The sequence below is a fragment of the Scophthalmus maximus genome, chromosome 7 (genome assembly GCF_022379125.1).
Source record: "Scophthalmus maximus strain ysfricsl-2021 chromosome 7, ASM2237912v1, whole genome shotgun sequence".
Classification (NCBI taxonomy): Eukaryota; Metazoa; Chordata; class Actinopteri; order Pleuronectiformes; family Scophthalmidae; genus Scophthalmus; species Scophthalmus maximus.
In genome coordinates, this window is record NC_061521.1 from 3,486,669 (window position 1) to 3,512,641 (window position 25,973).

Genomic DNA, 25,973 nt, shown 5'->3' on the forward strand with positions numbered 1-25,973 from the left:
TCCATTAAAATATGTTAAAAAATGTCACCTATTCTAATTTACCGATTTCAATATTCCATGGGAAACGTTGAGATAAGAGTTTTGGTCCCAAAAAAAGAACCAAATAAACTCCACTTACATACTTGGAGTTTCTGGTCTTGAAATAGGCCTAGAGCTGAACTTATTAATCCACATTCACTGTCAGGACTCGACTTGAGGATTGAATATTTGCACATAAAAATTTGCGTCTGACTTAAACAACCTTGCATGTTATTTTTCAAGCACTTTCATAAGGGCCTTCTTAGCCACATAAGTCAAAACAGTGATTTATTCAATGGTCGGTACTGGGATTTGAAGATACAGCTTGGTATCACCAGTGGTGGTCTAGGCCCTGTGCTTACAGTATGCAGCTTCACTGGGTGCCCTGGTGGTGTTAGTACATCTATGGACAGATAACTCACCTTTGGAGTAGATACATGCATTTGTGATGGTTACCAGAGGTAATTAATTAATTAATTTATAAAGTTTATAGCGTGTAGTCTTGTCCACATTTTCTTATTTGATTATATTGTGACCATAAGGCCAATAGGGGAGAGCTGTTCAACTTTGTCCCCTACATTGAGAATGGTTTACTGTCATAAGGAAACTGCATAAGACACACAAGCTGTACTCGTGGTGGTACTTTACTGGTCTTGATCAATGCGTGCTTGTTTGCAGGATTAAGGTTAATTGATTTCCAACAAGTGTCATTCCCGTCTGTAGGGGTATTTAAGATGAATAATCAAACTTTAGAGACTGAAAAGCACAAATCATATTTCCAAAAAAGAGAGATCTCGCTAGTTTTAAAAGTGAAAACACCTGGTTAGAAAAACTTGTTGACTAGTTTTAATAAAGTTTTTTTAGGTTAAATAATAAAAGAAGGGCCCCAATATTGTTTTAGATACAAATACGCTTATAATGACATTGTTCATTTAGACAACACCAATCAATTACTTACAGTGACAATATTGTAAAATTTCAAAACTCAAAACAAAAAAGCTTTTTTGAAGCCCATGGCCCTGGGTTTAATAACTGTACCCATACACGTGTTGATACTTTATAGAGAAAAATACAATTGAAATATATTTCGTGTTTCCTGACAAGCGGGAAACTTTCAGTTTCCCGCTTGTCAGGACAAGCCCCGCCCCTTTTCTTCGTCTTCTCTGACGCAGTAATTAGCCAGTGGATTCGGTTCGGTGAAAAAGGTGACATGAACATGGGTTACCTGAGGCAAATCGACGTGGAAAACTTCAAGTCGTGGCGAGGGAAGCAGGTCGTCGGGCCCTTCATGCGATTCAACTGCATAATCGGCACGAACGGCTCGGGTGAGTGACTTTCTCAACACCGACTTCTCCCTCTGGGCTCTCTCGCTAACGCTAGCTGCTAACGCTAGCTGCTAACGCTAACGCTAGCTGCTAACGCTAGCTGCTAACGCTAGCTGCTAACGCTTGCAGGCACCGCCCTTTAGCGGAACAGGCTTTTTAAATGTATTTATTGGATGCATTCTACATTTTGTTACGTTCATTATTTGTGAGTAAGCGAGTAAAAATGTCTTTAGACATTGTCAAGTCCTTTCAAACTGCAGTTAATGTTAATTTTTCCTTCAATTTAACCACTGGTTTGAAATTAGCCTTCAACACAGTACTGAGTGTAGTTCACCACTTATAATTATTACAGGTGCACAATATTCATAAAGCCTTAATGCCGTTTGAAACCCACTTTCAGATTAATGGAACCTCCATTTTATTCATGCAAGAATAAAACTGCTTCACAGCACTTTTTAAAATGTTATTTAACAGAGCAATCGACCAGGTGTAGATTCAAATCTTTGATATTGCTTTTCCAGTTAGCATAACTGTTGACATGACTCTAATAACCTTGTGAAGATCTTTGTGTTCGGTCTGGACCCGGTCTGTGTGAGAACATTAAAGGCTCAGGATTGTCATTTAACTTCATCCAGTAAAAACACGATTGATTTATTCAAGACATATACATATGATTTTCAAACTAGGGAAGTCCAACGTGATGGACGCCCTGAGCTTCGTCGTGGGGGAGCGGGCCGCCGCCCTCCGGGTGAAGCAGCTCAGAGACCTGGTTCACGGAGCCCACATCGGGCGGCCCGTGTCCGACACCGCCTGCGTCGCCATGCGGTACCGCGACGACGAGGACCAGGAGACCGTCTTCTGTCGGAGCATCACCGGTGAGCTGTAGTCTGTTTTGTATCACAGCAGATTGTATTGGAGGCGAGTTTACAAAAGGTTGTATGCAGTGTCTCTGAAGACAGTTTTAAGTCCTAAAACGAAAGCAGACAGCCCTCCTAACTATATATAATATTATAACCACTGGTCGAATTACTCCCACTTCACATGAGCCTGTGATAACACAATGTAACACATTACAGCAGAAGCATAATTCGAATGATCGAATCACAATTTTCCAACAATTTTTTTAAAGGGATCTTTTTTCAATCAAAGATACATCAGCGTTGACAAATATCCTCCAGCTTTTAAAAATGAGGATATCCGGCTTTTAAAAAAATGATATATCATGGTAAACATAATATTTTGGGTGCCTTAAAGTTCCATGTTCAAATAAAAGTCTACATGTTCAACTATTAGTTGCCTAAAAGTTGAACATGTTCATTTGAAATTAAAAGGGACTAGGAGTGCTTGACATTCAGTAACCTAAATTACAAATAGTTTGGATACGTAAACTGTGATCTCAAATATTGATTATAGTGCTGTAAAATCTGCAAAGTTAAATACCAAAAACTCAGCAGTAACACTGTTCGGGACACCAAGTGTCCCAGTTCACTCCACAGGTCTTTCTGTGAAGAAATAGCTTCTTACAGACATTAAAGGCTGGTTCCATTTTCTCCCCTGGATGTTTTTTTGGTTAAAATGTGTCTTAACTGACGTTCTTTGTATTTTTCAGGCAACTCCTCTGAGTATCGCATCGACGGCGTACATGTCACTCTAGCCAAGTATTTGGAGCAGCTTGAGAAGATTGGCATTGTGACCAAAGCTCAAAACTGTCTGGTTTTTCAGGTAAAATGCCAAGGAACGGCACTGAAATGTGCATCACTGTTGCTATAGTCACAGTATCCTGTGTTCGGTTCTTGTCTTGACATTAGCTGAGTTAAATGTGATATATCCCGAAAATGCCATGTCCAATATAATGTGGAACATAATTAAGATCAGCTCTAAATGTTTCAAACACTATAATATAGTTGTAAACACATGAAAGCAGATGTAAGCTGCAAGTATTTGCCAACAACTATTACATTTTGTGTGGAGCAGAAATGCTGTATAAGCAGATAATGAAGGAAAATGTAGTAAAACACAGGAGCAATGATCTAGATAGAATATGTCTTTTGATATTAGGGCTGCAACTAACGATTATTTTCATTATAGATTAATCTGTAGATTATTTTATTGATTAATCGATTCGTTGTTTGGTCCATAAAATGGTGAAAAATGACGATCGTGCAAGATGATGTTTTGTTTTGTCCACACACCAAAGACATTTAGTTTACTGTCATAGAGGAGCAAAGAAAACAGAAAGTATTCACATTTAAGAATGTGAATATTTAACGCCAGACTTGATATTGGTAATAAAGCACCATATTTACTTGCTTAAAAAAACTGATTCTGGCAACAGGTTGAAAATATAATTATTTCTATTGTGATATATATTATTTTCAAGGTGGATATGTGGCGTTACAAAGTCTTACACAAAATAGAGAAATGTATAAACCACGTTGAACATTGCTAAAAGAACAAAACTGATACAAAACGTGGGGGATACTTTAGAAAACAGGTGATGGCTGGAAGTAAAAACGCCTTGGAGAACAATACTGCTAATCATAATGTTCCTCACCAGGGGGCAGTGGAGTCCATCGCTTTGAAGGACCCAAAGGACAGGACCAAGATGTTCGAGTTGATCAGCCAGTCGAGAGAGTATGCTGCAGAGTACGACAAGAAGAAAGAGGCCCTGCTGAAGGCCAAAGAGGACACTCATTTTCACTTCAACAAGAAGAAGTCTGCCACTGTAGAGAGGAAGCAGGTTTCCCAGGAAAAAATGGAGGTGAGGCTACACAAAAAGAGGAATACAAGCAGATCATCCCCTGTCTGCCGAACAGCAGAAAAAGGGATTTTTGACATTCGGGGGTAGAGAGGAGAGCAGCAGGTTTAAGGTTATAATAGACCTTGTTTTCACCTGGCATTGACATCCGACCTGAGTGATCTGATCACAAGTGTACAGCTCTCAGTATGTTTTTTCTCACCTGGCAGCAGAATGTGTCTCCACGTGCGTCTTCAGTGGCCACTTTGTGATCCTATTTCACTAACCCGCTCTGTATGTAAATCAACACGTACATCATTTCCGTTTGCAGAAGACCAAAGGTGTTGGTTTTTATAACAAAATAATAAAATATGCAAAAAAACGAATTAAAGTGCAAAATGAGGCATAAATCACTCAATCAGTCGGGGGGAGGGGTGGTGGTCCAAATCCTTTCACCACCTCAACAGCGGCACATAACACACAGAAACTTCTCGTTTGCCTTGAGACACTGCAGCATTTATTAACAGACACACTGAGACCTGAACTGCAAATTCACCACGGCAGCCAACTCTGGTTCTCCGGACCTCGCTGCTCACTTGATCCGATTTCAATGTGTCCTCAATGCCTCCTGAGAGTGTTTTCACCTGTACTTAGAGCTGTCCTCACAGGAATCATGGAGTTTCTCTTGAGAGTTAGTGTCCCCTACACACACACACCTCTTTCTTTTGCAGGCCCAGAGGTACCAGGCACTGGTGGACGACCTTCATCAAAACCGCCTGCAGCTGAGCCTGGCCGAGCTCTACCACAATGATAGGGGCATCAACACTCTCTGCAACATCCTGAGGGAGAAACAGCAGGCCGCAGCTGCAAAAAACAATAAGGTGGTGAACTCGGAGCGGACGGTCAAAACCCACAAGAAGGAACACGGACGTCTCACCAGAGAGCAGCTGCACACTGAGAAGGAAATCCGGTGTGTTTGTGTGTGGGGGGGGGGCAAACGCAAAATTTTGTTAGCTTATTTTTGTGGTTAATTTTCTGTTACTGTGGAACAGTGTGTGTCCAGCAATAAACTGTCAATCAGAAAATCTGAAAGTACACTGAAGTATAGCTTATCGAACAGTACAAAGATATTTCATTTTCAAGTATGTGTAAGGATATGATATCAATGCATAGGTGACAGAAAAGATGCCATTGACTAGAGTTAACCCAAGCCTCCTCTGACTCTGACTCTGTCCCCCAGTGCCCAGGAGCATGCCCTGTCTCACTCTCGGTCCCAGTACATCAAAGCCAAGGTAAACACTTCCCATCACACGAAGAAGGTTGGGGAGGTCCGCGGTGCCCTGAAGAAGAGTCAGAATCTGCTGGCCATGAAAGAGCAGCAGTTGGCAGAGGGTCGGCAGGAGCTCACTGATCTGGACCGGACCTGGAGGAACTATGAGAGGCAGGTCCAGCAACAGGGAGCCACCCACGGGAGGGACATCGAGCTGGAAAAGGATCAGGTGAGTGTGACAACATTAGATTAGAGCTACTTGTTTTTGTGCAACTTTTTTGTGTGCAGCATGTATCGTAAACATGATATAATCCCAGTGTATGTGTCTGCATTAAGTCTCCCTCATAAAGTGTTTACAATACATGGGCCTACTTATGTATATGTAAGGAAAACATTTCCAATTGAATGGTATAATGGTGTTTTTTGTGATTAATGACTGATGCCTTCACAGTTGATGCTTTTGTGGTTAAATATATGTTTCACAAAGGCTGAATATGCACCTTGCATATTAAAATAAAAGCATTGTCTTAATTTTTGTTCTCATTTTGGCTGTTAAATTGGTGTTAAATATCAGGTAGCTTAGACCTGCAGCTAGCTTGAAGTCACAGGGAAGCAATAGTCAAATGTCAAAGCATCCTTATCGTGATTCTGCTTGTATTCCTGCTACAGTTGGAGCGATACAAGGAGCTGAAGGAGGTGGCTCGGAAGCAGGGGGCTGTCCTCAGCCAGCAGGCAGAGAAACTGCACTGGGAGGTGAACGCTGAGTGCGAAAAGTTGGCTTTCGACCAGCGCAGAAAGAAGGACGTGGAGGTACTGTCAGAGACACACTCGCTGACACTGCACATCATTTCCAGTTTGTAAACACAGACTGAATTCATGTATCACAGTGATTGATATATCTATAATTATTAGAACACTTACATCACACACATAACATCATCCACTGCAGGTTGGCATCAGGAACAACCGGACTCAACTGGAAGATTTGACACTTCGAACAGAGAAGCTGGAGGAGTACACCAAGACCTGCGAGTATGTCATTAGTGTAACTCATCACAACGTGTCCTGCACAAAGTAATGTCTGCTGGTAAAACTCAGTCTCTGTCAGTCTCTGCCTGGCTGTCAGGGAGATGTAACCCCCACAGTGATCTATCAGTGACAATTTAAATATTTTGACATCAGGATGTAGAATCACAGAAGGAAGCCGGGCACACACTATTAAAGCACTGTGTGTGTCTCAGGGCCTCCCTTGAGGAGTTCCGCCAGCAGGAGGAGAGCCTGAGCGAGGAGCTGCAGCGGGGCCGCAAGCGCAGTGAGGAGGTGAATGGGGAGCTGGGTCGGGTGCTGGAGGAGCTGGGCAACGCCCGGCTGGACAGCCAGGAGAGCAGACGCCAGCTGAAGCGCAAAGAGCTACTGGAGAAGCTCCACAGACTTTACCCTGACACCGTGGTAAGAGATGGACTATATATCATTCTAAATGCTGTTTCCAGAAAGCTGGCAGTAAATTCCTACTAACAAAAAAAGTATTTTTTTTCAAGGATCCTAAAAATGGAGACTAATTTTTATGCTTTGATAAAATTGTATTTATTTTTTTCTGGTCTGTGGAAACGATTCTGAACCGGTTTTTGACACTTGTCCCAGTATGGTCGACTCTCTGACTTGTGCAGTCCCATCCATAAGAAGTACCAGCTGGCCGTCACCAAGGTGTTTGGCCGCTACATGAACGCTCTGGTAGTGGCTACAGAGAAAGTGGCTTGCGACTGTATTACGTTCATTAAGGAGGAGCATTGTGAACCCGAAACCTTCCTGCCCATCGACTACTTGGATGTAAGTTGGAACAGTTGCACACACACGGTACCTAGCATCAATGATAACCATCACTTGTGTGTGCCAAGGTGAGTCCTCTGAATGAGCGACTGAGGGAGGTGCCCGGTGCCAAGATGGTGGTGGACATCGTCCAGGTCAATGCCGCCGCAGGCGCCGCACATCTGAGAAAGGTGGTGCAGTTTGTCTGTGGCAATGCCTTGGTGTGCGAGACGGTCAGAGAAGCTCGGAGTGTGGCCTTCGACTGGCGGGAGCGCGTTAAGGTGAGTGTTACCCTCGGTCATTTTACATAAGAGTCAGGATGGACATGGACAGGAGGTTTTATTCAGAAGTGTCTTCTGTAGACTGTGTCGCTGGACGGGACGCTGTTTGCGAAGTCAGGCGTGATCTCCGGAGGCTCCAGCGATCTGCGGTACAAAGCTCGTGTCTGGGACGAGAAGGTCATGACGCGGCTGAGGGAACGCAAAGACCAGCTGACAGCCGAGCTACGTGTGAGTCACCACATAACGTAAAAAGCAGTAACTAAGAAGTCTTTAGGTTGTTTCTTTTTTTCCTGTCTATTTTCTGTCTACCTTTTGTTTGAATTTCAAAGTGCACAATTTTAATGCACAGTACAGGGTGGTTCTAATAAAGAATCCTGCTGTGTTTTGTTTTTTTATGACAGGATCTGGTGAAGCTGAAGCGGAAGGAGTTGGACCTGAAACTGATCGTTGCTCAGGCTCATGGTGCTCAGACCCGCCTCAAGTACTCCAAAACTGAGCTGGAAAACCTTCGGAGGAAGAACATCCTTAAATGCCAAGCGGTATGACCAAAGTAATTCTCTTTTTTTAGAAGTGCTTATTTATCCTACTGTTTATACATATGCATATGTATAAAACGAAGTTCCTTACATATCACCATCAACTTAACTCGTAAGTTCATGTGTATATCACGATAACATTGAAGAAGAGAGGAAATGCGAGTTTGTAGTTACACAGTATTATTATGTCTTGTCCTGTCCCCAGGAGATTTCTCGTATGGAGAGTGAATTGTCAAACCAGGACTCTCAGGTCCAGATGCAGCAGGAATGCGTGAAGGCAAAGGATGCAGAGAGGAACAGGATCAAAGAGCAGATCAACCAGGTGAAGTGCTTCTGTCTGCCGCGCTTTCACAACCTGCTCCCACATGCTCACTTGGACTGAAATAGACTTTTGCTGCAATTTCTCTACATTTCCTGTACAGTAAAATCACAATTGAATTCAATAAAACCTGATGTTTGTATTCAGATGGAGGACTTGGTGTTTTCTGACTTCTGTGCTGAGATCGGTGTGGACAGCATCCGGGAGTACGAGCAGGAACACCTGAAAGAGCAGGAGGTCTTTGACAAGAAACGGTACAGCAACCGCACACCAGTAATGTCTGTGCTTAATGTTTTATGCTAAATGCCTCCGTGATAAAGATTTGCTTTTAACAAAAAGGTGCATATATTCTAATATTGTAATTTTGTGCAAGGAAGTTAGGACTCTAGTCATTATCTGTGTGTAATACAGTAAAATTCCCTCGTCAGTTTTCTTAATCTTCTATTTAAAATCTAAATTGAATCATTTCAAATTTCTGTTGTTAATTGCGTGTTAATGTAATTTTATATAATTTTGAAAAATACAAGTACAGATTTTGTTTTGTCCATGTTTTAGAATACTTGTGTTGTAGAGAGACAATATTTGCACAGTATGTCTGATGTCTGAACCCCCCGCATCACACGTGTCTCCCTTCAGGCTGGAGTTTGAGAGTCAGCTTGCTCGCCTGAATGCGCAGCTCGAGTATGAACAAGACCAACTGGAGCAGCAGAAGAAGAAGCTCCGCAAAATGGAGGACACAATCGACAAGGAGGAGAAAACCATGGTAGAGCAGAAGAAGGTAGTCAGGCTTTTTATTCAGTGTAACCATAATATTGACATACAGCCGTTAGACTTCCTCTTGTCATTTGGCAATCAAGGGTCAAGTAGAAACTGAGATCAAACTTTGGACCATTGCATGTTTCCGTTCTCCTGCAGGAGGAGGAGATGCTGCTGCTGGTGGTTGAGGAAGCTCAGAACAAACTGTTGGAGGTGAAGAACCAGCTGCTGTCAAAGAAGAACCAAGTGGCTGCTGCCAAAGCTGAGCTGGACCAGAAAACCCAGAGCCTTCAAGAGCTCAACAAGTAAGACTTGCACTAATAGTACTATTATATTTCTGTTGTCACTTTAATGTGCTGCTGCTACTGCTGTAACTATAAGCAGGGTTCCAACTAGGGCTGCGACTAACAATAATTAACTAACTAATTATTTTCATGATCGATTGATCTGTCGATAAGTTGTTTGGTCAATTAAATATCATAACATTGGTGAAAAACTTTGATTGTGTTTCCCAAAACCCCAAGATGAAGTTTTGTTTTGTCCACACGCCAACAGATATATTTAGTTTACTGTCATAGAGGATCAAAGAAACCAGAAAGTTGAAATCAGAGAATGTTGGTCCGATTAATCTGTTATCAAAATAGTTGGCGAGTAAATTTGTCGTTGATTACTAATCGATTAACTGTTGAAGCTCTAGTTCCTACGCAGTATGGAAAATGATGTAATTAGATTTTTAGTTATTTTCAGGTCTGGATAAGTATGGGGGAAAAAAGAGAGTATGGAAAAATATTTGTGTTTCCAGACTGAAGTATAAACAGACGTAAATCCAAACGTCGCCATAGCTGTCACTACTGTATCTACAGAGACGTAGTTCACATGGCGGAAGAATAAGTAGTTCCTATCAACCGGGCAGTATTCAGATTATCTTGATCGTTAGTAACGTCTCACTGTTGTTTCATCTGTTGATGATAAAATACACATATACCCAAAATTACTGAGTTTAAATATAAATCTTTTAATACGAGAATCAGTCCTAGAACTAGTAACGCCGCCATTGGAAGTATCAATATTTCAATATAAATCCGCACATGAACATTACAATCAACTTTCTGGAGAAACCGTGACATTCTGTGTATGAAGTGCAACATAATAGCTACATAGTCAGTGTCATAATGTGTGTTCTTCACTTGACCCACAATGCAGACAAAAGACTCAGAAGGCTAAACTTAGGTCTAAACGAGGAAAAGGATTTATTCTTCCACCAAAAAAGCTTTAAAAAATGATGAGGCCGTCTTAGTTGTCGTTTCAGCTGGATTGGAGGGACACATGTCGTTCAGTGGAAAAGCTGGGCAGAGTGAGTACGGGGGTGGAAATCCATGAAGCTGGTGAGAGCAGGTTGATAATGACTGGAGACTGGGGGTGCGGTCGAAATGTCCCTCCTATCTGCTATTCCTTGACCTCAGTGGAAAACGTCATGAGGTCAAGGAAAGTTGTAAAGGAGGACTGATAGGACATCCGACTCGACTTTCACTATACTACGACATCACACGACGGCGGATGTTATTGACGTGCATCTGCCTTGGTGCAACTACAAATTTCCGAAGATGAACTACAAAAAACGCACCGGTTCCATCAACGTGTTCCAGTGTGTTTTACCACCGTGTGACATCAGATGTAAATGATTCATATGTAACGGTAACTGACATGATGACCCAGAAGAGACTGGGGTTTGTCCTCTGCCAGGTTCTAGCTAAAAGTCGTGTCCAATGACCATAAACAGGTAATGGCTCATTAACTTTTTCATGTAATTGTCACTTAGTTTATTGAAGGTGGCGACTCTAATTTAAGATCTTCACTGTAGCATGTGATGTTTATTTGTGCAAACCATTCGGATCTTTGATTATTTTGATGGATATAATCTATAACCCGCACCAAAATATTAAAGCCTGATACCGCTGTTAAATTTGATTGGCGTGTCAATCATTACCAAGAGAGAAACTTGAAAATTGGTAGATATTTATGGTTTCAGGCGCCTTTGACACTTTAATCCTTAATATTTGTGAAAATGTAAAACAATTTGAAAAAAAAGAAATGCATTTTTATTCAATCTGCAACGTGTTTCTATTTGAAAGTCGATATTAGTGTGGACCATAACAGTGGTACAGCCTGATAGTGATAAAAAAATATATTTTTGAATGTCCCTTTGTCGTCTGCTTGGAATGATGACAAAAAAAACATCCAGCGACAAAACAAAACCTTGAGAAATAGTTACATATTGATGAGGGCACTTTTCCTCAGAGATTTGGTGAAGCTTCAGCGGGAGGTGATGTCTGCAGAGACAGCTTTGGAGCAGAAACGCTTGGCCAGACACAACTTGCTGCTGGCCTGCAAGATCCAGAGTCTGCCCATCACTCTGCTGTCAGGGAGCCTGGATGAAATCAGCGAGGTGCAGGTAGGAGAGGAAAAGAAGCACACGTCTGCAGAAGTCATTCCAACCACAGGGATGTGCAAGTTATCAAAAGTACTGAATGATCATGTTTCACATGAGAGTAACCCTTAAAGAATTACTACAGTCTTTGTACAGTCTGACCTTACAACTGATTCTCGTGCAGCTGGACACAGAATCTGAAAGCACGTCAGCCACCATGGGCATCTACGAGAGGGAGGCACAGCTAGTCATCGATTACTCTGAACTGGAGGCCGAGCTCAGGGTGAGACATCCGTCTTCGTCGTTACCCTCATTTTAATCCGAGTGCTGTGTATTCCTACGACCAGCACGTAGCATGACACATTTGTACAGTAGCGTGCATGGAATATGTGTGTGTATACAGCGTCTGCGGGCAGAGGAGGAGGTGGAGGCTTACCTGGAGAAGGTGAAGGAGTCGGTGTCCTCCATAGAGGGAGTGCTGCATCGCACCACTGCCCCCAACCTGAAAGCTCTTGCGAAGATGAGGGAGGTGAACAACAAGTTACAGGGAGTGACAGAAGGTATGTGGTTTTTCACCAGGCTTTTCCCCTTTAAAATTCACAGGTTGGAGTACTGTAATCTCTGTAAAATGTGTTTCCCAGTGAAAACCAAGTTTTTAACCCCACATAGGGTTAGGGTTAGGTTTTTCTCTGTTGTAATAACACTGAGTTGTCATGTGATGACTAAAGTACCTGGACCCGGTGATGGAGCTTTGTTTCCCCTCCCTCCCTCCCTCACTCAGCCTTTGAAGCCAGCACCAGAGTAGCCAGAAAGTGCAGCCAGGAGTTCGAGCATGTCAAAGCCCGGCGCTCCCACCTCTTCAGCCAGTGCTTTGAGCACGTGTCTGTCGTAATTGATCAGATCTATAAAAGAATTTGCAGGAACAACAGTGCTCAGGTGAAGCAACCAAACAGAAATCACAGAAACACACACACAAAAGCACAAGTTTCCCTGTTTTTACTGCATTTATCTGCTTTCTACTTCCCTCCTCCGCAGCCATGACTGTAAATAAGTGCCGTTACACAAGATTTACTTGTTTATAGTGCTGACAACATTAACGCGTTAATCTTTTTGCGTTAATTGTGAACTATTTAACGCGTTAAAAAAACTTAACGCCATTGACGCATTTTGTTTACTCCCTGTGGCACCTGACGACGTGTGCCGCATAACCGTTATCCATTAGCTATCCTGGCTAAAGATGGATACGGACAAGGAAGGAGTTTAAAGTACGTTTTGTCACGAAACTACCCGCGAAAAGTGATATAGGGAAATATGACTCAACTCAAAGTTAAAAAGAGGCTAATAAACCATTGTATTTGAATTTAGATACTTCCTTTGTGTTGATTCTACGTTAAATCCAGCATTTTACATTTAAATATCCATTAATACAAACTTCAGTCTTAAGGAAAATCAAATGCGATTAATTGCGATTAATCACAGCAAATTGTGCGATTAATTAGTAATTGAAATGTAGTAAAATGTAGATTTTGTGAGAACTGCACAATGAACATTAAAGTGTATGAAGTGATCTGTGTGTCTGTCTGTGAGTCCCTCCTGAAGGGCACTTTTGAGTTACAGGGAATCGCTACAGTTTAGCAATGATTTAAGTTTCCTCCAAAAGCAGATCATTTTATATATCTTAAATATTAGGTTTTTAAGTTTCTGTAAGCGGTTTAAGCAAAAACTGTTTCAGACCTCTGATCTCATGTAAAATTCATAAATACTTTGTTCCCACCCTGGCAGGTTTGGCCAAAAAAAGGATATTAAATATCACTCTGCGTGTGGTATTAAAAATGTCCTAATAAGTTGTAGAAACAAGAGCAAGATGCCTGAAATGAAAACTTCCAGTAAAATAATTTAAAACAGGCTTGCTGAATGTGCTGCAGGCCACTCTGAGTGCAGACAATCCCGACGATCCGTACCTCGGAGGCATCAACTACAACTGCGTGGCGCCGGGGAAACGCTTCATGTCCATGGACAATCTGTCCGGTGGAGAAAAGGCCATCGCCGCTCTCGCTCTGGTGTTCGCCATCCACAGGTAATCCTGGAAGTTGAAAGTTACCCCAACCCCCACTGTTGACACACCATTAAATATGGTTCCGAAACTTCTTCTTAGGTGAAGATAACACTTCAAACTAATGAATGGACTAATGGAGGCTTTGTGTTTAGGAAAGCCTTTATATTCTCTGCTCTTCCATTACCAACGTTACATCTCGAGAGGCACTTGACATCTCCCCTGAATCACGTCCATTGCTGCTGCCTCTTTCTTATTCTCTTATGTACTGAAACTATTTTTCTTAGTTAGATTAGAGATTGTTGTTGCATCAGTGATCAGTCATGGCTCTGGCTTTTAACATTTGACCCATGTCAGTGGTGTGGTGCGGCCGTACTGTTTGTCTTTTTTCTCAGCTTCCGCCCTGCTCCTTTCTTCGTCTTGGATGAAGTGGATGCTGCCTTGGACAACACCAACATCAGCAAGGTGCGTCTCCAGCTGCATCCAGATGTTTACCAGGTTTACCACTTGCTCGAAACCAAAAAGCAGACTGACACAGTTAGTGATGAGCTGGTGAACACAGTTGCCACATGTTTAGAGACCAAAACAGAGCAGTGAATGTTGGATGTATTCACAAAACACCTGCAAATCAATTAGAATGTTTTGCTTTGCAACTTCTGCATTTGTAAATATGACATTTTTGGCCAACAAGCTCACCATATATCAACTAAACAGGTAATGATATTTTAATGTTTTGCTAAGAGCTGCAACTAACGATTATTTTCATTATCGATTAATCTGCCGATCATTTTCTCGATTAATCGATAAGTTGTTTGGTCCATAAAATGTCATAAAATGGTGAAAAATGATGATCGTGTTTCCCAACCCACCAAGACAATGTTTTGTTTTGTCCACACAACAATGATATTTAGTTAACTGTCACAGAAGAGCAAAGAAACCAGGAAATATTCACATTGAAGAAGCAGAAATCAGAGAATTTTGACTTTTTTAATAAACTATTTGAACCGATTAATCGATTATCAAAATAGTTGGCAATTAATTTTAGTAGTCGATTACTAATCGATTAATCGATTTACTGTTGCAGCTCTAGTTATGCCCACAATTTATTTTCCACTACCACAAAGTGGCTGAAAACATGTAATTGCAAGTTTAAGTAATTTATCAATTTAAAACGCCAATATCTTTTGATATAGGAAAATTATGATGGGATTTTTTTTTTTTACTTTTCTAGTATTTTATATACTAAAAGATTTACTGGGGGGAAAATCACATGCTATTAATGGGTATGGTTTTTACTTTTCAAGTCAGGGTACTTTATGTTTTGTTTTTCTGGCTTTCTTGCAGCACAAATAGAGATAAAAAGAATGCGGTTATATTTGCAGGGAAATTTTTTCTGGATATAAAAACGACAGCACAGTTTGCACAGAGGATTAACAAAAGTTGATGCTCTTATAGGAATTGTTTACATCAACTTTCAAGACTTCACCTGCAGGAAAGCTGGAAGTTAACTAATTTCTTAATCCCTGAAAAAGACCTGTTTGTATGACATTTCTAGGATATTCCATTTTTGTTGAGTCAAACTTTTTACACCTTAGCATTGTACCATTTAAAATTATTCTGCAGGTGACCAGTTTCATCCGGGAGGAGTCCAGGCAGAACATGCAGATCATTGTCATCTCCCTGAAGGAAGAATTCTTCTCCAAGGCAGATGCCCTGCTGGGAGTCTACTCAGACGTAACAAACTTTCAGAACATGTTGGAAGTTGGAGGGGAGCTCTTTTCTTCTATTGTCTTCATTACATGACAATGCAAGTCACGACATTGTTTTGTCCCTTAATCCTCACAGTTTGATGAGTGCATGATCAGCCGCATTCTGACCCTGGACCTGCGACCCTACCCTCTGGTTGAAGAAGACAACGGGACACAGAGCGACAAGGGCGTCGGGGTGGACGGAACGCAGGACTCGGGCAGCCTGGAGTCACCTGCATGAAGCCTTCGTTTGTGTTTCTCTTGCCTTCATGTTCATGAACCATATCGGTTCTGAATGTTGTCAACGTTTTACCAAATGTAAAGGCAAAGTAAACCTCAAAGCGTCTAGTGTTTTTTTATAAATATTCCAGAGCCCCTTTATTAGCAGCTTGTGTTTAAATCAACCCTCACATCAAAATTTTGCAATTATTTGGTCAATAACAAGTCTGAAGCTTAATGGGAGAAAACATTTCCAAAGACAGTCTTGAATACAGTGGTGCTATTCCTACATTTACAATATTTAAATGTTTATAGTGCGAATACCACAGCGTTAAATCACAACTTCAATGTTAATGGCTTTTTATCCCCCAGGTAGTTCCACGTCATTCAAAGGTGATAAACGTTGGCATGTTCATACTTTAAGTATTTTTTTTTCTTGAAATGTTTTATATTTGAGTTATGTTTTTCAGTGTGGTGTGTGTCCTGTTCATTAAATCCACAGTTGCTGTGTGTACTTTTTTGTTGCGTGCATTCTTTTCTGGAGGTGTCGGAGGTCACAAAGGAGCATAAATATTCTAGAAAATTTTAAGTTTTACCAATTCAAAAACAAGTCCCATTTTATAGTTGGAGTACTTGTGTTACCTATTAGATTTCTCATTTGTTTCTTTACAGAATTACAGCAGGCTTGAATTAAGGATCTCAGATGGTATTAAAAAGTCATTATTTTCCCTTGGGAAGGCCTTGAATATTTTCTTGTGCCTCCCATTGACGGTTAGGTTAATTATAGCTTTTGGCTATTGGGAAACGGGGATTAGGAAGCCCAGCGACTCGTAATGGAGTCTATTCTACAAGTTATTACTGGTTTTTAATTATTGGTTAATGTTTCCACAAATTGGATGGAGAGTTAGATGATGGGCCTGTGGGCATAAATTGTGGATCATAAGGCACTGTATACTCTATTCTTTACTTGTATTACCATATCTCAATGGCTGTGCAGAGGTTTGGGGTAACACCTACAGAAGCAACCTACAAACATAATGCATATTACAAAAAGGGCCATATGAATAGTGAATAACGTTGGAAAAATTTACTACCTGGCAATATACAAAACATGTTCATGGACAGATTGGGGGGTTATAACTTAAGATGGAAAACCTAATTTGAAACAGTCCTGTGTGCGCACCACTCTTAATAGTAAGTGCATATCAGATTGTATAAAGCTGTATAAAGAAATTATTTTTGAGAGATACAGTAATGAGGAAGGTGAATTTAAAGCACTAGTGGGGATATTGGTGTGGTGATTTAGATTTTCTCTTGCTTTTGTTTTTCTTTTCTGTTTTACATTTGAATCTGTTACTTCATACTGAGGCCCTGGACTTGAGTTCCCATGGACCGGCCCAACAAACCATACACGAATCCAGGTCACATTGATTGAATATATGATATGGGATTGTTGTTGAATACAGCCGGGAAGTAGGCTACTGACCAAGTTGAATGCATTCAGTGTGGTTTCATGAGAGTCGTGAAATATCTTTAATGTAAGGTGTGAATTTTGTTTGTATCAGAGTAGATCTATGGTCAGACCTCAGTAGCAGCAGGGGGCGGAAGTGTTTTGGCCTGGACCAGAGAGAGTAGACAACTCTGTTCACTCCAATGCACCTTTTTCCCCCCTAGCAATGGCTGATCATGGAGCCTCTCTATAGTTCCCGGAAGTGATCATCAGTGAGTGCATTGGAGTAGCAGCAGAATGGATCAATGGACCGGTCTGTGTTGCACTTATGAAGGGTAAGACGGTTAGGTATTCTGATTGTATATCATCAGCACATCTGAATCAAATCAACATGCGCATTAAAGCATTAAATTATTATTTTCTTTTACTTAAAAACTTACTGACTAACTACATAGGCATGTCGGGCTATATCGTACATCGATTCATTTATTGACTGCTAATTACCAATTCTAATTGCACGCCAAGAACTTCCGGGAACTATCTGAAGTCTACATGAGTCACGTGACGTGCACGCATTTTGGACTTCCGTTGTCGCTACTCTCTCGCCTGGACAAACACAGGGCCGATCACGTGATCAATATTTACGGAAGTGAGGTGGTCTTGACAGCTGCCGACGAAGTAGTAGTGAATTGTAGTCATTTTAGATGTCATGTGATGTTATTTTAAAGATAGTTTAATCCCTTGAACTACGTGGGTATCAATCGCTCACCGACGGCACTGGGGCTCTTTTCGCTCCCGTCTGTTAGCTGGTAAACTAGCATGGATCGCTGGCTACCCAACTGTTAGCTGACTCGGCTAACATCGAGGTCGCGCAGCTGCCGACAGCACTGACCCGCGGCCCCTCTCCTGCGGACACAGTGGCCTCGTTGTCGGCCCGAGTGCGTGTGTTTTGGTCATGTGAAGTGTCCGCGGACGGTCTATTCTGGATTGTTACGCTGCAGTTTTGCGGGAACGTCGACGAAAGCTAAGCGCTAGCTTGCTAGTCAGCCGCTAGCGCCATGGGAGCCGAGCAGAGCGGAGAACCGGAGCACAAACACTCCGATTACAGCTCGTCAGGTAAATCTGCAACAGAAAAACGCATCACATTCGATTCATATTCATCCGTTTCTGCAAAACGACACCAAGATAAGTTATGTTACCATAAATAAGGTGACACTGCACCATTGCATTGTCGGTGGCATTGATGGAAAGTAAGGTGTAGGCAGTCCTACTTGACTATTCCCATTTTAATCTTTGACGTTTTGCTCCTGCCTGTCGGAGTGAAACATCTTCTAACTTGTTAAATCTTCAATACAACTGATGCAGACATTTGCTCTGAGATAGATACTTCTGCACAATGAGTACGTATGCAGCATCTCTACATTTTTCTCATCATTCATCCAATGATTATTTTCATCATCAATTATTTAGTTAATCCTTGTGTCAAAACAATTGTTTTACTGTACACAACTCACATTGAATTTACTATCATTGGAGGGGAATTTGCCTGGAAGTTGATAATGCAGTATTTCAAAACACCATTTGTAAAATATGGCTGTGACAAGAGGTCTAGTCCGCTCTGCTGGAGAGGGTGTGGATCAGTGGATCACTGGGGATATCTCACACACCTTTTGGGAAATTAGAGCCCGACCATGTGGATTTTTGGCCGATATCGATATTAGGGAGTACAAGATTCCCGATACGATACATCGTTATATATATAACTATATAAATCTGTCAATGATTCCTAAGATGTCGTTATCAAACCCTTATGACAAAGAAATGTAATTGAGGATTGATATTTTATTTTAAACTTTATCATATATAACTATGAATATTTTTTTTTTTACAAATACAACCAAATAAATAGAACTTGAATTAAGAGAATAAACATTTATTTTACCTGAAATGTAGACATAAGTGCACATTCATATCAGTTGGCCGATAATATCGGGCGGGCCCTAAACATATCGGCCAGCTGACATATCGGTCGGGCTCTACCCAAAATTACAAGTATTCTGGAAGGAGGTACTGAGAGAAATTTGAGAGATATTGGAGTTGAACATATAAGTGGAACCACAGAGAATCATTCTAGGGGACACACATTTAAGAGGGTTGGGAAAAACCAAATTGTATATGCTCAGAGCTGAAATGATTACAAGGAACTGGCTTTCAAGCCCACCCCTCCCACCGTAGGCCAATGGACCCAAAGAGTCAAATCTCTCCACTGTATGGTAAATATAACAGCAAAACCACAGCTCAGGGTGGATGATTATATAGAGAGGTGGTCGCCTGTTTTACAGTATACAGCAAATTGAATAGAGTGTAAAATCTTAACTGGACACTTTCAATTTGGAAAGTTACTCTTCACCTCTTATGTTTTCGTAGTTGTAAGTCTATTTTTGTGTATGTCATTTCATGTCAATATTATCTGTATCTGTACCATGAGTCTCTTTGTCAAGGATCTTGTTTTAATAATGTTAAAAAAAACACATCAAAGACGATAAAGTAAACTCGACAATAGTCATATTTGACAAGCTGAAATTATCATTTCACACGTAAAAAGAACCACAAACACCATCAATTGACTGTTCATCTGAATAATTTAATATCCAATTGTGTGTCTGTGTGTGTATATTGTAGCCAATCATCTGTAGGACCACTGTTGATGTGGTGCAGATCAACTGTCTCTTTCCAGAAGATTGCAAATGAATGAATGAATTAACGTGTTATGTTATGTAATATTTTCCAGATTGTGACATTACTTCTTTCACTTAAGTCAAGTCTATGAGTGTGTCTTTCATCATTTTTTACTAAGTAGATCGGTGTAAACCATATTACACCTGAATCTTCAAAAACATTCTCCCAAACATGCTCAGATGTGTGATGACGGTTACCAGCAGTGATTTGATTGTAACAAGGCCAAGTATTTTATTAACAGTAATGTTGTCGTTGTTGTTGCAGTGGTGCCGTCTCCAGCGAAGCAGAAGGCGAAGATGGATGACATTGTGGTCGTGGCCCAGGGGACCCAGTCAATGCGAAATATCCACAATGACCCCGACGTAATCAAGCTCCAAGAAATACCCACTTTCCAGCCCCTTTTGAAAGGTGCCGTTAAGTCTCCCAGCCGCCGACATCGATTCTTAGTGTCATCTTCCATATCTGTCATTCACTTTGTTTGGTACACCTCTCAAAACCCAATGCAATCTCAAAGACTTCAATAACAGACATTGTGTTGACATAAGAATGAATGTCAACAACAGTCCAGCAAGTCTTGCTGCTTCTGTCCTCTCATCTGTTCATGTTGTGTGATTAATCAGTTTATTGATTGGTCCATAAAATTTCAGTAAATAGGGATTTCTTAGTATATCTCCAAAGGCACCATGTCTTCAAGTTAAAAAATGCTCTTAAAATTACGATAATATTTTTCAGCGCAATGATTTTTGGGACAATATATCGTGCCACAAAAAGTACTTATTGTGACAGGTTTATGCAAAAAACTTTTGTAAGTGCTAGATTAAAAAACACATTATTACAAAAATGTGTATCACTGACTGCTACAAATTAATTAAATATAGTATGGCGATGTTTGGGCCTCCCTGGGAAGTCTTGACAACTATTTTTTGAACCGTTGCTCTGATAAATTGTGCAGATCTTTCGTCTGGCTTGTTATCATGTCAGTTTTCACATGAAGATGCTGACAGTTTCATCACATCTGAATCTGACACCAGTCCCCACGACGAAATTCTGGTGCGGTGGAGATAATTGTCGCTGCAACTCATTAGCACTGTTCGAACGTGGAGAATGAGCCGCGCTTCCTGTGTCGGCACACTCCTGAAATAGCAGGACGGGTAGTTGTGTCAGACCCTGTGCATAGCTAATCACAATAATTATTGAGAGTTAGGCTTTTTGTCGAGCGTTGCTCTGTCCCCCACATGTTTCTGTAAGTCATGCGCTCGTCCCCTTCTTCACAGGAGTGCTGAGTGGCCAGACGTCGCCCAGCAGCGTGTGTCTGGAAAGGCTGGACACCGCTCAGGTTCTGCAGCTCTGCATCCGGTACCAGGACCATCTGCACCAGTGTGCCGAGGCCGTGGCCTTCGACCAGAACGCCCTGGTCAAGAGGATCAAAGAGGTGAGAACAATCAGCACGGGACATTGAGTGCACAGGGTGTTTTACTGTTCAGTCCCACAGCAACAATATCAACGAGTTTGCTTTCTGGGGACAGGATTAATGTCAACAGGTTTTAGGAAATGGTTAACTTCTTGCCTGAGCCTGTTTTTATTCCCACAGCTATCTACAGTCCACAGGAAATTAACAATCTGTTTGGATAATAAATTCATTTAAAGTCTTACAACAAATATTCATTTATTCCAGAATCTCAGATGTGAGGGTTTGCTGCTTTTGTTTTGTTTTCTGGGATTGTAGTTGACATTTTTACCTAAATTTGGATTGCTGCTCAGCAAAAACAAGACATTAAGGGATTCAGGAAAACTGTAATGGCCATTTATTTAATTTTTTTATTTTTCCCAATAATTGTTTGTTTTTTTAAGATCAGCATTATACATATTTATTAGTTGCAGTAATGTTCCAAAGATAGAAGAGCTGAAAACTGCTCCAGGCCTCATCCATTATGTCTTTATTTTGATAAAATCTTTAAATTATTTTTATTTTTGTGATTATTTAACAAAGAGAGCTGCTTTTGAGAAGAACTATGCTAAAACTTGACATAGGGGTCCCTCATTCTGGGCCCTATCCTCTCGTCTCTGTTGGTCAATAGGCTCTGTCATTCACTCACACTGCTTTTCCTACCATAGCTACACAGATGACACCCAACTCATGTGGTCCTTTCCACAATCTGAAATAGGGCTGCAACTAACGATTATTTTCATAAGTGATTAATCTGTTGATTATTTTCTCGATTAATCGATTAGTTGTTTGGTCTATAAAATGTCATATAATTGTGAAAAATGATTGTGTTTCCCAAACCCCAACACAATGTTTTGTTTTGTCCACAAACCAAAGATATTTAGTTTACTGTCGTAGAGTAGCAAAGAAACCAGAAAATATTCACATATAAGAAGCTGAAATCAGACAATTTTGACTTTCATAAATCATAAAAACTCCTTGAATCGATTAATCGATTATCAAGATAGTTTCAGATTAATTTAGTAATCGATTATTAATCGGTTAACTGTTGCAGCCCCCTAATCTGAAATCATTCTACCCAGATGGCAGAATGAATCTCTGCATGTCTGGCTGACATTTCTCAGTGAAATTATTCTTTAAAAAAAATTAAAAATCAGCACTTGAAGCTGTTTTTGCCTATTTGATTAATGTTCATGTACTTATTGATTCTTGCACGCTTGGGTAACATCTTCATGGTTGAATGCACTATTGTAAGTTGCTTAAGACAAAAGTGTCAGCTAAATTAATGTAATGTAATGTAACATATTACTAAACCTGGTTGGATTATTATAATTTTTATTTATTTATTAAATTAGCAAGCTTGTCCTTCTTCTTTACATTTTGCACATGATTTAGTCCTTTTTAGTAGGGTAGTTTGGATATATTTGGGTCGGGCAGAAGTTTTCTAAATGTATTTTTTCATTTCCTTTGCTTTTTCTTTCGAGACGATTCAACGTGTCATCCAAAGTCAAATGCGATATCTTTCCCTCTTTCCTCCCTCGTCTGTTTCTCTCCAGATGGACTTATCCGTGGAAACCTTGTTCAGCATAATGCAGGAGCGCCAGAAACGCTACGCCAAGTACGCCGAGCAGATCCAGAAGGTCAACGAGATGTCCATGATCCTGAGACGCATCCAGATGGGAATCGACCAGACGGTGCCCCTGATGGAGCGCCTCAACAACATGCTGCCCGAGAGCGAGCGGCTGGAGCCCTTCAGCATGAGGCCCGATGGGGATTCTTCCACAAAGTAGCCTCCTGAAAGCCAACACGGCCGCTTCCAAGTCTCCGTACAAGTCTCCGTACAGTCCAGGAGGAAGTGCAGGTCTGTGCAGCTCTAGGAATGTGAAGTCTTTACACGAGTAGACAAAGTCTTGAAGCATTTTGCCGAACACACGTGCTCTTAAGAACAGCGTCCTACTTACCGTAATACTTTCTAAACGGCAAACGCACATTCACACCTGAATTTAGCCTCCTGCTACTGGACCAGCAGTGGACATGTGACTTCCTGCTTTCAACTGTTCCCCCGACTTCACAAGTCGAGGCCCTGGAGATAAGTATTTATATCTTCCCTGTCACGGGTTTCTTTCTTTCTTTCTTTGCTAATTTAAAGGCAGGGGAGGAACAATCACACAGAATGAACTCCTGTGATACGTGTTGCAGGTTTTACGGACTCAGACGTGTGTGTGTGTGTGTGTGTGTGTGTGTGTGTGTGTGTGTGTGTGTGTGTGTGTGTGTGTGTGTGTGTGTGTGTGTGTGTGTGTATGTGTGTGTGTGTGTGAGCAACATAAATGTATCTCAAAGTGCTTCGGGCAGCTCTTTCAATTCTACCTTCCCCTGTAAAAACCTCAGCGCCACTCGGGAGCTCACACTGGATTGTATTTTTTGAAGCACGCACCTCACATAAGGAATATTAGTTGTTAACCGTTCTGGCTTTCGTCTCACTCCCTCGTTAAAATGCCACGTTCACCGGCTCGAAGGTCCTTTCCAGGAATGGCTTTGTATGCACGTTGACCGCTTTTTAATTTTTTCCAAGCCGCACATTTTGGGAACGTCGTGACGAAGAGACTCAGAGGATACGAACAAAGGAGGATTACTGCTTCTGGGTTTCACAATGAGCACCAGAAGTAGAGTGAGGAACTTCTTCTCATTATTCTCATGAACTCGTGAACTTCTTCGGGGGGGGGCGACGAGTTTTAATTCCTTTGGATTCTTGTGCTCGAGCAAGAGCACAAGAGTCAAGACTTTTTTCATGCACAACACTGAAGAGAGGTTTAAAAAAAATGAAGGACTAATTAGACCGTGATTCTTCAGACTTAGTGGATTGCAACAGAAAATGTCGTCACACATCTCCAACAATCCCGGCTTTCAGATCATTGTACCACATTTCAGAAGTAACTTTTGCATCCAAAGAGTCACAACTCCTCAAAGCTGTTATAAAAACATCATATCCCAGGTCTTTTTGAGTATTGTCACAGAGGTAATCTGTTGAATATTTGTTCATTTATCATAATTCATGCTCTTTAAGCTTAGAGGGTCTCCTAATAAAGGAAACACCCACTGGTCTCGATCCATACAAATAGTTTTGGTTAAAATTATTAAAACATCTGTCATCTGTTGCCCTACATCATAACAATAAACGCATTGTACCATTATAAACTGTTGCCGCGGCATGTTTCAGCATTCTTTTTTGAGCCGTGCATACAGTGACAAACAATTGTACAGTTGACCCCAAAGAAAATCAGCAACACCACCAGCAGGGGAATTAATAATTCTAGCAATTTGTTTAATGTAAAAATGATAAATATTTTGTGGTTCCTACTTCTTAGGATTTGCTGCCTGTTCTGGTCACGTGATAGAAATTACATTTTGGGAGGTTTTGAGTGGTTAGTCCAACTTTTATCATTTTATCTGCAGATTTATTGATTTTGAAGATAATCATCGCAGCCCTACGACGCTTGGAGGAAAATGTTTTACGATGAGAACCAGCAGCCATGAGCTGTGACACAAATGCATAACATTATGTTTTATATATGGCTATTTTGATATTTGTAATTTTTCTTTACTGTTTAATATGCTTGAAAACTAAAGCTGCAACAGTAACGGGGGGGGGAGAATTCTGTGATTTCAGCTATTTTCTGGTTTCTTTGCTCCTCTGTGACAGTAAACTAAATATCTTTGGTGTGTGGACAAAAGAAAACATCGTCTTGGGGTTTGGGAAACAGGCTTGACATTTTTCACCACTTTATGACATTTTATGGACCAAACAACCGATAATGAAAAAAAAAATCGTTTGTTGCAGCCGTATTGAAAACTCAACATAAAACGTAGTTAATGTAAATGCATCTTGATTTCTTGTTTCTTTTCCCTTATTTTACTTGGTGAAAAGTTGTGAAAATGCACGGTAAAAATATGGAAATTTGCGGAGCCCTTGGCCGGTCCTCAAAACACTCGGAGCCACTGCAGACTCAAACTCGGCTTTTCTAGCGATTCCCTCGTGTGAATCTCCATTTCTTGTGTTTGTGCTCGGCTTTGCAGCGTAGGAGAGGCCACTGGGGTTAAAACAAACCCCAAGAACCAAATCAGAACTGGGCATGAAAGGACTTTTGCGCAGAATGAGTCTGCTGCTCATGGAGAATACAGCAGTGGGGGGGGAACTTAAACTGGTTGTGTACGTTGATGAATTTAGCACCGGTGTATAAACATGCTGAACTCTATTACACCCACAAAAGGATCCTCCCCCGGCTTGCCCTGCTTTGAGGCACAGCATTAGCCCTGCTCGTTGACACAAGGCAGAGACGCCTTTTCTTTTGAATTCAAGGCAAACCTCCTTTGATATGTTATCGCCTTTCATGTGTAAATTAAAACGTGTGAGAAGCGTCTTAAATGGCCTTGGGGGGGGGGGGGGGGGGGGGTTGTTTGAAAAGTTGGACCAGAAATGGAAATTGTCATTGCGTTCCGGTGGCGGAGGAGATGCTAAAAGTTCCTTGCAGTCATTGTAATGAAGGAAAGCTCTTGACACTCAGAGCTGGATATTAACGCCGCGAGATGATACAATACCATCTGCCACCAGGAAATTCATTCTCTGAAATGAAAGAGGAAATCCAATTTCCCCTGTATACTTCTCATTCGAATATAAATCAAAGGCTGGGTCAGCGCCCGTCTTCCTTCCTGTTTTGCCCAACACAAAATTGGAAGCGTGACAATAAGCACAGGCCTCTTATCCCCGTCATCTTTTGGCGTGACACGGAGACCAACACGGGTTGTTTTCCCGCGATAAGAGGAGAACTTTGACTTTCAGGACA

At 41.2% G+C, this 25,973-nt stretch overlaps 2 protein-coding genes across 2 annotated transcripts; both read left to right on the forward strand.

The window, feature by feature from the left end:
• Positions 1–1,180: 1,180 nt before the first annotated feature.
• Positions 1,181–16,010, forward strand: smc1b (structural maintenance of chromosomes 1B). The gene is made up of 25 exons (XM_035643026.2): positions 1,181–1,343; positions 2,030–2,218; positions 2,953–3,065; positions 3,901–4,104; positions 4,812–5,050; positions 5,321–5,579; positions 6,020–6,160; positions 6,300–6,382; positions 6,592–6,799; positions 6,992–7,177; positions 7,246–7,437; positions 7,519–7,665; positions 7,839–7,976; positions 8,179–8,295; positions 8,440–8,546; positions 8,929–9,070; positions 9,208–9,353; positions 11,347–11,500; positions 11,661–11,759; positions 11,880–12,036; positions 12,258–12,412; positions 13,402–13,553; positions 13,925–13,994; positions 15,153–15,263; positions 15,375–16,010. The coding sequence occupies exons 1-25, from the start codon at positions 1,229–1,231 to the stop codon at positions 15,516–15,518; spliced, it is 3,768 nt and encodes a 1,255-aa protein (XP_035498919.1). The 5' UTR covers positions 1,181–1,228; the 3' UTR covers positions 15,519–16,010.
• A 1,551-nt stretch (positions 16,011–17,561) lies between these two features.
• On the forward strand, positions 17,562–25,013 carry borcs5 (BLOC-1 related complex subunit 5). The gene is made up of 4 exons (XM_035643071.2): positions 17,562–18,062; positions 19,950–20,093; positions 20,960–21,117; positions 22,689–25,013. The coding sequence occupies exons 1-4, from the start codon at positions 18,005–18,007 to the stop codon at positions 22,920–22,922; spliced, it is 594 nt and encodes a 197-aa protein (XP_035498964.1). The 5' UTR covers positions 17,562–18,004; the 3' UTR covers positions 22,923–25,013.
• The last annotated feature ends 960 nt before the right edge of the window (positions 25,014–25,973 follow it).

Coding starts and splice junctions, on each gene's coding strand:
- smc1b (XM_035643026.2), top strand. CDS start 1,229: ATGAACATGGGTTACCTGAGGCAAATCGACGTGGAAAACTTCAAGTCG. Junction 6,800..6,991: donor GACTTTACCCTGACACCGTG/GTAAGAGATGGA, acceptor CACTTGTCCCAG/TATGGTCGACTCTCTGACTT. Junction 13,995..15,152: donor ACAACACCAACATCAGCAAG/GTGCGTCTCCAG, acceptor ATTATTCTGCAG/GTGACCAGTTTCATCCGGGA.
- borcs5 (XM_035643071.2), top strand. CDS start 18,005: ATGGGAGCCGAGCAGAGCGGAGAACCGGAGCACAAACACTCCGATTAC. Junction 18,063..19,949: donor CTCCGATTACAGCTCGTCAG/GTAAATCTGCAA, acceptor TTGTTGTTGCAG/TGGTGCCGTCTCCAGCGAAG. Junction 20,094..20,959: donor TTTCCAGCCCCTTTTGAAAG/GTGCCGTTAAGT, acceptor CCTTCTTCACAG/GAGTGCTGAGTGGCCAGACG.